We start from the raw sequence: 14,951 nt of genomic DNA, 5'->3' as shown, positions 1-14,951 counted from the left end.
TGCTGTACAGTGACTTCCATCACCCCGATCATTGGCCATTCTGGCTGGGACTGATGGAAGCTGGAATTCAACCTCCTTTGGGAGGTCACAGGTTCCTTGGTAAATGAATTTTGAGGGCCTTGCCATGTAGCTTAGGTGCTTTTCACCAAGCCACCATAAACCTGTTCTCTCAACTTTTGCCGTGCTCAAATCTGTGTGGGTAACCTCACAGATGCTTAAATTTTAAGGTGGCTCTCAAGTGATGGCCTTAAAGGCCCGAGAAAGCTGTAGTGTAGTCAACATGGGGGATCATGAGGATAAAGGGGCTGATAGCTGTTTTCAAAATATGCACGAGAATGGTGATTGAGAAAAGCCTCTATAAAAGAAGTGTTTTATGGAGTAGAAGGAATTGTCTAGATTAGGGTGGGGAAGACTGTCCTTCCAGGTGTAGCTATCAGTCCTAGGCAGCATTGCCATTGATGGATGATGAGCATTATGGTCCAGCAACATCTGGAGAACCAGAAGCTTCCCACCCCAAATTAGAAGGTTGCATCCTGCCTAGGTGACATAGCAGGAGGATATAAAGTAGTCAAGAAAAAAAGAGTGAAAAGCCCAGAAGAAGCCAGTAGCAGCTGAACTTGTAGTGATTTACAAAGCAGGGAAGAAAAAGTAATGAAAATAATGTTTCATGCAATCCAATCATCACTTCGCCATGCAGCTCCTGAGGGGTAAAATGCAAATCCTAGAAGAATTAGTAGAAGTAGGGTTGCCATACGTCCAGATTTTCCCAGACTTATCCGGAATACTGCAGTTGGCAGCAGTGTCTGGGCAGAAATCGGGAAAATATCCAGGAAAATCTGGACATATGTTGGCAGTTATTACTGTATTTTGATGATCCTTGTTTATATTTTGTAAATTGACCTCCTAGTACACTGAAGTGCAGCATATACCCGGTAAATTTAATCAGTCACTTGGGGTGGGGCAGTAATTATTAATACCACAACGCTATTAATATAAATGAAAAGTGTTTGTCTTGTTTTACTTTAGATCTGAATGAGTGCAACCTGTCTCCAAAGCCTTGCAATTTTATCTGCAAAAATACAGAGGGCAGTTATCAGTGCTCATGTCCAAAAGGGTACATTTTGCTGGAGGATGGGAGAAGCTGCAAAGGTAAATGTTGCCCGTATGTGGATATTATTTGAAAGGTGTATCTATATGTGTGGTAAAGAGCTAGTTTACTTGCAAGGCTATTTTGAGAAGGAATAAAGGGATAAAGTGGCTGACCATAAGCTCTCTTGCCAGCTTCCTTGCCTCTTTTTTTCTTAAATTGGCAAGTAAGGGAACAGATAGAGCCTGTCATTGGCCTCGATTTTACCTTGGGTTACCCAGTTGCAGGCCCTAAGCATAAACAAGAAACAACCCAAGCACATGCAGAATTTGTGTTGTGGAAAACAAACACCTTTTCTGCATTAGTGAAAGACAGAATTGTTCCCCTAACATGCTCATAGTTGAGTGCATTCTAAGAGGATAATATGAAGCAATCTTGAATGTGAATGCACTCGCAACTAATCAAATGCACACTCCTGAGATAAATGTGGCAGTGAATTGCTTTGGCTTTGAATTTTCTGTTCAATTGTATTGATACTTCACTGTTGTAAACCACCCTGGGGGCTCTTTTTAGAGTTGAACAATGGCACAAAAATGTTATATAAAGAAATAAATAAATTCGACCAGGTCCAGAAGAATAGAAAGAATGTTCCATCAAAAGTGACAAGGGCAATGTTCCTTGATACTTTCTGCTTGGCTGGATTTATATCTTATGGTTCACTCTGCTCCTTTGCCTTTATGAAGAAGAGAAATTGAAAAGTGTATATTTCCCTTTTAGATCTTGATGAGTGTGCAACCAAGCAGCACAACTGCCAGTTCCTTTGTGTCAACACCATCGGGGGCTTTACTTGTAAATGCCCCCCTGGATTTACTCAACATCATTCAGCGTGTATTGGTGAGTAACAAAGAATATTGAGATTTATTTGTGGTTTTTTTCTGTCTCGCAATCATTGCTGCTGCACACACTACAATATCATAATATATGACAATGGCTGACAACTAGATTGGCTACAACACCAATCTAGAGCAGACTACATGGTTGAAAGGCCAAGACCTTTCTGCATTTCCCCATTACATATTTCCTCTATTATATTCATATATTCATGACTGATTACTGGTCTGGATCTTTCTCCATCACTTGACCTATCAAGGAAGAAAGAAGTGTTTGTGATGATACAACTCAAATGCATCTGACAGTTTTCACTTCCTACAGCCACTTGAATGGATGCTATTGAGGATTTATACTTTTTGTAGGCAAAGGCATAGCCAGAGGTCCACAATTTGGGCTTGCCTAAGTAGCCAGACATTATTTGTGGTCACCACAAATTTGTGGTCCCACCTCCAGTTCTGGTGGCACATGCAGAGCACTTGGGGAAACCTTCCCCCACAAAGTCTCAGGGAACTGCAGAGAACGTACGAAATGGAAAGCATAATCTGCTTTTATGTTGGGAGGCAGAAACAATGCACTCCAGTGGCTTCTGTAAAACTCAAATTGTTGTCACTGTGTTGAGTATCCAGAGGATGGGAGAGGAGCTTAGTCCAGGATATGGTTAGTTGCCATGGGCAGAATGTCAAGTTGATTTGAGAAACCCTAGTCATAGATGAATTGCAGACCAAGAGGAGATATAATAGCCATCTTCAAATATCTAAGGAGTTGTCACATGGAAGATGGAGCAAGCTTGTTTTCTACTGCTCCAGAGGGTAGGACAAGAAAGGAGATTTTGACTAAACATCAGGAAGAACTTTCTGACAGTAAGAGCTGTTCAGCAGTGGAACAGACTCCTTTGGAAGATGGTGGACTCCCCTTCCTTGGAGGTTTTTAAGCAGACCTTGGATGGCCACCTGTCATGGATGCTTTGGTTGAGATTCCTGCATTGCAGGGTTTTGGACTAAATGACCCACCATGCCCCTTCCGACGTGCTAGTTCTATGATTCAACTGTCAGTTGTCCACAGGGAAGATTTGACCACAGGCTCCCAACTGGCCACAGGATGCTGTTGGGGGAGGGGGTGGAAAACTGGGGAAAGGGATAAATGGGGAAAAAACATGGCCATCTGGCTGAACCCTGAACAGAAGCACTGCACGCTGCAACATTTTGTAATTTGCCACTTATAGAATAAGTCAACAAACACCACTATTGCCTCATTACGTGAACCATCTTTTGAACACCACAACACATACATAACTAGCTGTAAAGTAACATAACATGATATGTAATAAAACTGTAATTTTAATCGTCATATCAAAAAGCACAGTTCCTGATGGCAACATATCATATCTTCTATATGTATTGGTATCGTAAACTCCAAGGATTGTCAAGTCCAAAGATTACAATGCAGTTCCTATTGGCAATGCCATTTCATGCTGATATCCTCCTTCTGCATCGTCCTACGTCTTAAAAATGTAACAAGCAAAACTACCTTCTGCATCGTCCTATGTCTGAAAGTGTGACAAACGGAACTAATTAGTAACAAAAGGCAGCTAATGGTAGAATAGTTCTCAGGATACACCTTTGTTTTGCCCATTGGGCTTCCTCAGCGACAAGGTTTCCAGGAAATTCCTCAGTGGGTTTTTCAGCCAAAAGTAGAAAGTAGTCCTCAGGAACGCAGAAGTTGCCAGTCAAAGACACTCAATGTCAATAACCATTAAAACTATGCTTATATAGTTGCAGGCAATTAGAATTGAACATTCTTAAAGAGACATAATCGCAATGATACTCAACCGATGGAAATCCAATACATTAAGTATTCCACATCTTCATTTACATATTATCATACTTTTTTCAACTTAAGTGCAGCATTCCACTTGTAAAATATGAATTCTAAACACTGGTTTTCTATGTATACCCTTAAATATAATGCACAGGTGTTTCTCCCTGAATTTCACACAATATTCTAAGATGGATCTTGAATCCAGCCTCATGCTCATCAGATCCAAACATTTCCCCACTGCATTTAAAACACAATCAATGCACATTAAAAGCACATGACTTTCCACAAAATAATTATGGGAACTGTAGCTGTCCCTCCTTCACAGAACAATTTCTATCACCTTTAATAAATTGCAGTTCTCAACATTCTTCGGGGGAACCATGTGCTTTAAACGTGCATTGAATGTGCTTCAAATATGTGACATATATCTGGCTTGTGTTGCTGTCATTGTAAAGATCCAATGAAAATATCTTCTCAGATCATACTTGTTATAAATCTTGTACACTTACCTTGTTTTCCATGGTTTGAATATGAAAGACGAATAACGAGTCTGTATTCTGAGATGAGAGCTTTTCACAACAGAGGTTCTTTTGTAGTCATTTTCAAGATGAACAAAAATTGAGCAAACCAGCTGATTTCTCCACCTATTTTCCTTTTAGATAACAATGAATGTGCCACGGATGTCAATCTTTGTGGGTCTAAAGGTGTTTGTCAAAACACACCTGGAAGCTTTAGTTGTGAATGCCAGCGTGGCTTTGCCCTTGACCAGACTGGAGCCAGCTGTGAAGGTACAGATGTTGGACACATGTGGTCTACTATTCTTTTATCTGTTACTGTGTGATTAATGCGTCCCATGTAAATAGGCAGTAGATGTAATCCCTAAGAGCAACTGGGGGTCTCTTGGGCTTACACAAAACATTTTGAAATCACGGCAGGGGCTTCCCTTGTAGAAAATTGGTTAAGTTGCCTTTAGTGGGAAAGGCATGACACCCTGTCATTAAATGACAGCTGTTTTCCATTTAAAGGATGATACTGCCCATTGTGAGTTAAATCAATGCATGCGGGGAAAGCTGTAACTCTTACGCTATAATGCATACCCACAGATACAAGCAAATATTTGTGGAGTTGGTTATGATACAGGTTTTCCTAGTGACTAGAGAAATAATTCAAAAATGTACTTTCATTTCACAGATGTTGATGAGTGTGATGGGAATCATCGATGCCAACATGGTTGCCAGAACATAATTGGAGGATACAGGTGCAGTTGCCCACAAGGATATCTCCAGCATTACCAGTGGAACCAGTGTGTCGGCAAGTCTCTTTTCTTATTGTCAGAGGAGACAAGATAGTTATGATGTTAGATTGCAGTATTGTTCATTGTTGTTTGCGTCTTAATTTAGTAGGTTCAGATGAAATTTCTGCACACTGTGGGTCAGCAATTTTGGGGGGCCCAGGGGCACATGTGCAAATTAAGAAACTCTCATGGGCACCCCCCCCCCACACACACTGCAGCCTGTTCTATTGCCTATAACAGAATGCTTCTTTCAAGCATAATTTTTGGGGAGGGACACTGGGTGCCAGGGAATCCCTCTGCTAGTGCATGTGTATCTGTGGCAACCCTTGCTGTGTGCAGTCCTATAAAAGTCCACAATGGGTCTACATGTCCTTGTGAGTAGTTGAATGTTACAGAACAAGCTCCTTTACTCACCTGAAAAGCCCAGTGCACCATTAGTTATCTGTCACTCACTCCTTAGCCATTTATGTGAACTTTGCCATTGATGCCATTAGAGGAACTATTTTGGTGACAGTACATACATTTGTCAATGAGCTAACCCCAAAATGCTTCGGACAGAGTGCATACAGAAGCGCCATAATTTCAGCCCAGAATGGTGCTCATCTGCATTAGATTGCATAGGCTATTTGTGCATCCAATATACAGCCGGTGGGCACCGTGAAGGTCATCCAATGTAATATAGATACACCTAGGAAGGTTCCTTATACCGAATCAGACCATTGGTCCATCTAACTCTACATTGTCTACACTGACTGGCAGAGTGGCTCTCCAGTGTTTCAGACAGAGTGCTTTCCAGCCCTGCCTGGGGATACCATAATTGAAGCTGGGACGTTCTGCATGCAAAACTGATGCTCTGCTACTAAGCGACATTTGGCCCTTCCCCACTCAGGCCCTAGGGAGAATTAGTTGACAGAATTCAATCATGAAATGATTTTTAAGGACTTGATGTTTTTCATTTTGGTGTTCTTGTGAATAACAACTTTGATTAATCCACCACTTCAAGGCAATAGATGGATTGCTTACCGTGAGTGAGGTCTCCATTTAAAAGTTAACTTGATTTTTGTGGATCTTATGTTGACATCACGTAAATGCATAGCTGTCAACTTTCCCCTTTTCTTGCGAGGAATCCTATTCGGAATAAGGGAATTTCCCTTAAAAAAAAGCGAGACGTTCGACAGCTATGCATAAATGCAAGTAGATCTGTCAGTGATCAACAGACGCATTAATACCTGTCAGGAAAAGCTTCCTATGGACTTCACAAACAATCCATTGCTGTTTCCAAATGCCCTTTGAATTGTGTGTGTGGTTTGCTTTTAAAGAAACTGTGGTAACAAACAAATTCATCTGTTCAAACCAAAGGCATTTTTGTTCCTTAAGAAACCTTTGGTGGTGATCTGTGCCTCTGCAGCCCAGCCAGTAAAATTGCTCATGGAGAAAGTTACTGATTACTTCTGTTGTAGGGAGGGAGGGTTGGGTCTTTATGTGTTTTCAAAGTCATGGGAAACCACTTTCTTATTTTCATTATATTACTGCAGTGTAGCATGAATGTTCTAATTCCAATTTTTATTAGGAAATCCATCTAGAGGTATTTCTAGTATCTAATTCAATTGGTCCATCTGAGTTGCAGTTCTTTCCTGGAGATATGTATGGTGACTCATACTGTGAGAATCAACCATGTGCCTGCCATTGTTTGCTTTCAAAAGCATATAAAAATGCCTTTCCTTGTTATCATTGCACTGCTCTAAGGGAGGTCTCTGGTTTTAATTATGCTTAGGAAAACTTGCTGACATTTTTACACAATCTTCCATTTGGGAATGTAGATGTTTCAGCTCCAACAAGGGAATTTGACAATTACTCAAAAGTTGCTTTCATTCTGGAAAGATTGGATTAGGAGGGGACATATGATTTAAATTAAAAATTTAATTTGCTCTTTCAAGCTTTTCTGATTTTAATATTGTTGGGAATGGGGTAGCCCCAAAGACAAGCGGGTATAGTGTGTATCTCAAGTTATTTTGGAAAGTTCAAAATTCTTCTGTTCTTTCAAATGAACCTGATGTTTTCCAGGATGGTACTGTTAGACCCTTTATGTAGCTGAAAAAAAAGTTGGTGATGCTTTTGTCAGTTTTAAAATCAGATACAAGTATGTATCTGTATGGTTAGCTTCACTGCTATCATCTTTTTCAGTTTTCTGTCCTTGCTCACATTTGCCTTCACTCTCAAATACATATACTTAAGTCATAAAAATCAAGGGAAATTAAAATGAATTTAGCTTCCCTGATTGCTGTGGCTGTTGGTGCTCTTTTTGCTACCCATGAATGTTGATCTAGAATTAGACCTAGTATAATGTAGTACAAGCATAGGCAAACTCGGCCCTCCAGATGTTTTAGGATTACAACTCACATCACCCCTGACCACTGGTCCTGTTAGCTAGGGATGATGGGAGTTGTAGTCCCAAAACATCTGGAGGGCCAAGTTTGCCTAGGCCTGATGTAGTAGGTTAGAGTCTAAGCTAAAGAGTCCCTGGTTCAGATCATACCTCTGCCACACACTGTGCCCACCTGTCCACCCTGCCAGCTTAAGCTCAGCAGGGCTTTGGATATGATGGCTGAACTGCCATTGGGTTGCATCCTTAATTAATTGGTGAATTGGTTGATTATTTTTTTCTTTTCATAAGACGTAATAATTTTAATGAAGTGCTATTTGAAAAGTTGACTTAAAAACATGTTCGGTTGTGTAGAGATTATATTTGTATGCACTGGAATCAGTTGGCACATAAGATTAATTTGTAAATAATTAGAATAGCAAACTCTTAATTCAGGCTTGGATTACAGTACATGTTAGTTCACTGTAATGATTTAGCTGCTCCACCCAATCTAGACCATTGTGATTTCTAGTATTTTTGGCTCCACCTTCTTTACCAGAAAACTCCATATCGGCTACAGTTGCTTTGTGAGAGAGATGTGCTTCACAATAATATAAATCTGAATGTCTAATCTGCTTTGGTTGCAGATGAAAACGAATGCCTCAGTGCCCATATCTGTGGTGGAGCATCTTGTCACAACACTCTGGGGAGCTATAAATGCATGTGCCCTACTGGATATCAGTTTGAACAGTTCGGTGGAGGTTGCCAAGATGTCAATGAGTGTGGCTCTTCACAAGCCCCATGCAGCTACGGTTGCTCAAACACAGAAGGTGGTTACGTCTGTGGATGCCCACCTGGGTATTTCCGAATAGGACAAGGGTAAGAGGATTCTTACTTTGAAATGCACAGGTTCTAAATGCAGTAGCAGGAGATCTATAAGCATTTATCTGAGTTCATTTTAGACCAGCAGATGCTGCGGGTGAGTGAGCCAAGGAGGCTATAAGGCTCCCATTCTTTTCCAAAAGTTGTATCCGCAGCAGTGGTGAAGCAGTCATGAGGCAAACAAAAGAATTTGTATAATATGGTTGGTTCACGAATGTATGCATGATCTTTCATCAATTGATTACTCAGCACTTAATGACTCGCAGGTAAATGTGTGAGCTGCCTCTGTTTAAAACTATGTTTTGGCAGATGGTTGATGCATGAAGTGTTATTCTGCATGTGTATCATGTCTCTCTGTGTGTGTGTGTGTGTATGTAGGTGTGTGTGTACACACACACACACACACACAATGCATGCATATACATCCATCCATACATGGTCTGGATTTGAGTGGGTTGTAAACAGTGAGGCCAGAGGGAAAGGAGATGCAAGAAGAATATAGAGTCAGTGACCAATACATCATTGTCATTGGCTGCTGTTCATCACACTGCCCCCACTTTTCTTCATTTCATTGTCGTCTGACCTCACTGTTTACAAATCCCCTTCCCCAACCATGAGTGTGTGTGTGTGTAGATTTTGTTCCTAATGTTTTGCTACAGATTGTACTGAAAGTGTTGTGGCTGACGTCTTTCTGTCCTTTCCATTTCTTAGACATTGTGTTTCTGGAATGGGGCTAGGTAAGGGTCACGGCCAGGATCTATCCGCCAGCAGTGAAGTAGATGACAATTCACTTTCTCCAGAAGCATGCTATGACTGTAAGATCAATGGCTATCCTAAGAGGGGAAGGAAGCGACGAAGCACAAATGAAACGGATGCAGTCGATGCAGAGGTAACTTACCATTCACCATTCCTGGGATGGGTAGGGTTTGTGTAACTTCAGAAGAGTCTTTCTGAGCCCAGTTCCTTCATTAACCTTTCAGCATTATCACATGAGGTGACTTTACCACTTTAGGTTCATCTGGTTAAAGTTTTGAATTTGCTTTCACAATGGTCATATTCACACATAATGCTTGGTGTAGTAAGCCATACGGATGCGTGCTAGTGCTCATAAGCTGAGCACTCTACCCTTCATTCCTCCCTTTGGATGAGCATGATCCATGAAGGAGATAGTTCATTAGCATGATACCTTCCTCCCTGGATCATCACAACTGCTAAGCTGACAACAAACAATGGTTTAAGGCAGGCTAGCAACAGTGGTTTCTTAGTGCAAAAGAAATCATGAGCCTCATATATGAGTCATACCACTGGTCCCTCTCGCCACTTAGATATGTAGTGTAGATAACACAGGGTTGTTGTGCATCTAACCTGAGATTCATGTTTATACAGGTGCAGCCTAATTGGCTAGCTGTTGTGTGACAATTCATTAGCCGAAGCCTAGTTCCTTGGATGCACTGATTTTGCTGTGGTCTATAAAAGCTCATGTCACATTAAGCCAATATGACTTCCAAACACTTGGAAGGGGTATGTTTATGTGAAAACGAAGCTCAGATGCTGTGGCAGCTGCATCTATCAGTGGGGGTCTTCTGATGTCGTTGCCAGCTTTGAGAGGGGTCAGCTTTCGTAGGCTTTCACTTACATGCTCATTTCCTGTGCAGTGTCAGCACTAAAAGTGCCACCCAGCTTTGGAGCAAGAAAGCTCCATTGTATGAGATACTAGCATGTAGCTCATGCATTCAAGCAACCTGTTTGGTCTTTTAAATAGTTTTTGTCGTGGGCATGTGCAATGAGGGTGCTTCTTCTGTCCCCCAAAGACATTTCCTTCCTCAAATAAGATGCATTTTGGCTGGAAGCCAAGTACCAAATTCAGCTCAGCATGGCCTGGAAGCTCAGACCGGCAGGAACTCACCATGAGATAATTGGAAAGAGCAGCAGAGTTTAGGTGACAAATAATTAGAATCAGAAAATAAATACTGTAGAGAAAAATCTGCTACAGCACTCAAGCAGTTCCCTTTTCTCCCCAGTATCTTATTTTGCCAAATGATAGTAATAAAAATCATTTGACAGTTTTGCAGAATAAAGCAATTTTTGGGAGATTTTCCTGCGGAAGCTCTTCTGACTTTCCAGTTCTTTAAACAATATAATCAGATGCAAACTTTACAGGCGCCTCAAACTGATCCTTATCACAGCTTCTGAGAACCAAGCATAGTAATCAGCCTGTTGGAAGATGGTGTATTTCTCCAGTTGTTCTAACAACCATTAGCCAAAGGCCTGCATTTCCTTTAATTGTATTTCAAGAACTGTATATGTACTTTGGGACTCATCTTTTGCTCTGATCTAAATTATCTCATCCTTGTTCCGATGAAGAGGGATCAAAGAAGCAGAAAGTGCTAACTGGTACAGAAAAGTGACAAATGCAACAACTATTGCAGAATACCATAGCACTTTAAAAGTATAATTGCTTATGGGCTCCTCTGGCAGTTCTGGAAATCTGAAGCCTTCATGTTTGTGTTGTCGGTTCACAAAGAGGGTGTGAGTGAGCTGGAGGCGCATGGTGAAATGTTGGATGGTCAGCCATGCTGTCTGGACTTCCAGCCAGTTAATGCTTTTGGGGCTTTTGCTAAAGATGATTATCTTTTGGGGCTTTTGCTAAAGATGATTGCAGTGGGCTCATGAGCCCTTCAGACTTGCATCTGTGGTGACGACTGGGTGTGATGCTTGGACCATGTGGTTATTGGGGAGGTCGGCATGCACAGTCCTGGGATTCATGTCATCAGTTTGATGTCTTACTTTTCGGAAGTCATTAGTAGCTTGGCAGCTGCTTTTATCTTTGTGATGCAATCTGGGGTGAGAGAGAGGCCAGGCAGTGATATGTATCTATGAGTGTAACAAGATAAATCAGTTGTGGCATTGGAACAAGGTGGCTCTTGGGATTATGAAACCATTAGTCTCTAGGACCATCATGGTGTTGGAGAGGTGCTGGTGTGCCTCTTCCAGGCTTGGTGACCAAATGGGGTTGGTTCATCAAGGTACAAGTGGATATGGTTACCCTGGAGGCAGAGGTGAGTCAACACAGCAAGCATGATATTGGTGAATACTCTGTGAGAAGGGATCAGGCTGAACAGGAGAGTCTTGTACTGAAAGTGGTGAGGTCCTATTGGAAAGCTGAGGTATTTATGGTGGGCGGGCTGGATGAAGATGGAGATAGGCAACCCAGAGGTCGACTGATGTGAGGAAGTTGTCATGGTGGATTCCCTGATTGATCCTGAATTTTTTTTGTAAATCACTCATCACTTTGGGAATTTGAAGTCCAGGACCATTGCCAAGCTTTGCAGTCCTTTTTTGGCACCACAATGAAAGATGCAGTAGATGTCAAAGAACTGGTTCAATGGACATGTTGAGAAGATGTTGCACACTCTCCCATACGATTTGGTTCTTAGTTTGGCCCCTGGGGCTGGAACGAAGTGGGATTGTGGCAGGGCAAGGAACTCTATCCAGTATCCCTGAGAAGTGGTGTTGGGGTCCAGCAATCTGTCATTGTCTCTTTCCAGGAGGCAAAGGAGGACTTTAATCTGCCCCCCCCACTTGCCTGGTGGTAGCCAGGTAGTCATTGGTTCTGTTGATGGGTGTTATGGCGGGATGGGGTGGAGGATCCAAAATTATTACCTTGCAAGGACTTAGAGGCATGACAAAGTTTGTCCCACTTTGGTCAGTAGTTGTGTTATCTGTCCTTGGAGCTATAGTTCCAAAAGAAACGGTGGATTGGTAGTGGGAGTAGCATCTTGAGCAGTGTTTTTCCTTTTCTTGTTTGAGCAGGACCTTCCATTTATGCTTTGACTCAACAAGGATATCCTTAAGGGTGTCCTCCGAAGCCTGCTGTGGCTTGGTTGATTTTAGATGCTGTGTCCGCTTTCCACTGTTTCAGCCATAACATTCTGCAGGCAACCACTTCTGCTGGCATGGTGTGTGCTGTGAACTCGGTTGCGGGCAAGGTAACATCTGCAACAAAGGCTGCTGATCTGGACAGCTTAAGGAGTATCTTGCGGATTCCATCTTGCTGTGGATGTTCAAGAGGTTATTAACCACTCTGGTGGGAGTAGACTTAGACATAGGAGAAAGGAGGAAGAAGCTATTGCTTCGGGGGAGAGGGGCTTCAGGAACAAAGGAGAAGGCAATAGAGATGATTAAGCTGAAACAAAAGGAAATAATGGCCTGTAGAAGAAGAAAGCAGGCACTCGCAAGAGAGCCATGCCCGCTTTGTTCAGGAAGAAGCAAAAAACTGGCTGCGAGCGAGGCCCATGTGTGTGGTGAGTAGCTCCATACCTGAGACCCCCATCAGGGACAGCCTGATTTTATGTTTCAGTTTATAACTTCATTCTAACAAGACTCCTGCCCCAAGTCTCAGGCAAGCTCTGCATGGGCCTGCCAGGAGCCGCCTACTTCCTGAACAGTTTGGTGTCCGGCAGGTGGAGCCAAAGCCCGACTCGGTACCCTAGGAAATATTCTGAGTAGCAAAATATTGTAGGCATCCCACATGCTATCTGAATAGCTGGGATGTTATTATGCATGTATGGAAAAGCAAGAAGAAATATATTAAAGCACTCTGTTCTTTCACAGGATCAGCCTGAGATGGAGACAGCAGTTAACCTTGCCAGCTGGGATATTGAAAAACCAGCCACCCTTTCTTTCAACATCTCCGATCTTAATAACAAAGATCGCATCTTGAAACTGATCCCTGCTCTCACAACACTGACAAATCACAACCGATATTTAATAGACCATGGGAATGAAGGTGGTTTCTTTAGGATAAATCAGAAAGAAGGAGTAAGCTTCCTTCACTTAACAAAGAAGAAGCCAGTGCCTGGAACCTACTCATTACATATCAGTAGTATTCCGCTCTACAAAAAGAAGGAACTCAATCAGCTTGAAGATAAACATGACAAAGACTACCTCAGCGGTGAGCTAGGAGACAACCTGAAAATGAAAATTGAAATTTTGCTTCATTAATTCACGAGAGACCAAATAATTAAAGCCAAAGATAGCTAGGTGAGACTTGAATGTTTTATTTCCCAATAAGGTTCTCCATATCACAGGTACAATCCCTCATGAATACATTTGAACATGTGAGCACTATTCCATTTTGATGTAAGCAAGGTACAGGAAGAAAACTGTAGCTCACAACAACCACTTTCTCAGGCTTCTTGTAAGTAAGTATACTTACCTTGATATGCTGAATCTTGAATACCAGGACTGCTGTTGGAAGTTGGCCACTGATGCCGAGGCAATATCCTGTCAGCAGCGATGCAAGAAAACAAGCTCAATCAACGGATTCTTATGTTTTGTTTGTTTTTAAAAAAATCTTAAAATCCGCTTCTCCAGCTACATCTTACTAGGTCAGCCGTTTATGATATCAAATTGGTGCTAGAAAATGTCCAACCTAGATTTTATAAATGCACTGTAATATATACACAACTTAGAAGCCAAAGAAATTGCAATTATTCCACCTAAATACATCAATCAACCAAAGTTTAGCTCAGTAGTTTATCTCTGTTATACCTATAATACAGTACATGTAAATTAAGTGTGTGTATACTGTAACCATGCTATTTTTATCCATGAAGCATTTGTAAACTAGAATAATAACACCCTTCATGTGAGGGTTTATAATGGTGCTTATAAGATCAACTACTTAACTGTATACACAAATCTGGTGATAACATTTCTGTGACAATCAAAATGCACTGGGGTCAATGGCGACCATTAAACATTCTCAGAAGTCACATGACACAGTGCCATCCATAGTTACACCATGACATAATGTAACATGTCAAAGAGTACCTACCATCATTCATATCAACAAGGGTTCATTGTCAAATGTCACAATAAAACAGTTTTTTTTAGTTCATTCTGTGGCTTCATGTTCTTGCTAAAGTTACAGAAAACCATATGAAAAGCTAGATTCATGTGCATCCTAATATTCATTTTTATGTTTAAATTGAAGACAACTATTAATAAAAGCTACAAAATCCACATGGACAATTCAGTTTGCAGTTTGGTGGGGGAGAGTAGTGTACTGCGAATGCTGCATTTACCAAAATAACCTGTAAACCAATAATCTCTCTAAAAAGTACAAAAGAATCATTTATCTCTAGAACTGAATCATTAGCAGTTGGAATAAATATAACTATTAATCCCAAAAATATTTAGACAAATTCAAGGGTAGCCTTGTTGCTCCAAAGTGTATGCCAGTGTTTTCCCTCTCCAGAAAACAATTATGTTAAGAACTTATTCATCCTCATCATAGTTTAAATAATTGAGGTTGGCCTATTTCAAGTTCATTAGAGACAATCACATTATAATTTCTATTATTTCTACAAGAGTTTAAAGTCAACTGATGTACCTTCTCCAACTGTAAAATGTGCTGCTAATTGTACGGTCGCATGCTACCCCAATCTCTGAGTGGTGCAACATTCCAGGGGTTCCAGGCTCTTACGACAGGTTCACGTTTGCTTTGGAATGAGGTACAGCAGAGCCTCTGGTATCTAGGATATATGGTGTGTGTTTTTTACACATATATACAACCTGAGCCTGTGATGGAGTAATTCACAGCATTAACACCC

The 14,951-nt window shown here is 41.3% G+C and overlaps 1 protein-coding gene across 1 annotated transcript in view; it reads left to right on the top strand.

Annotated features, from left to right (window-relative positions):
• FBN1 (fibrillin 1) overlaps positions 1-14,236 on the top strand; it is a 216,013-nt gene extending 201,777 nt beyond the window's left edge. The window contains 7 exon segments of the mRNA XM_053366046.1: positions 1,027-1,149; positions 1,865-1,981; positions 4,456-4,584; positions 4,988-5,107; positions 8,100-8,331; positions 9,046-9,223; positions 12,949-14,236. Of these exon segments, the coding sequence (XP_053222021.1) occupies positions 1,027-1,149; positions 1,865-1,981; positions 4,456-4,584; positions 4,988-5,107; positions 8,100-8,331; positions 9,046-9,223; positions 12,949-13,338 (1,289 nt within the window). The 3' untranslated portion in view covers positions 13,339-14,236.
• The last annotated feature ends 715 nt before the right edge of the window (positions 14,237-14,951 follow it).

Source organism: Podarcis raffonei, chromosome 14 (assembly GCF_027172205.1).
Source record: "Podarcis raffonei isolate rPodRaf1 chromosome 14, rPodRaf1.pri, whole genome shotgun sequence".
Classification (NCBI taxonomy): Eukaryota; Metazoa; Chordata; class Lepidosauria; order Squamata; family Lacertidae; genus Podarcis; species Podarcis raffonei.
This window is presented reverse-complemented; position numbering and strand designations above follow the sequence as displayed.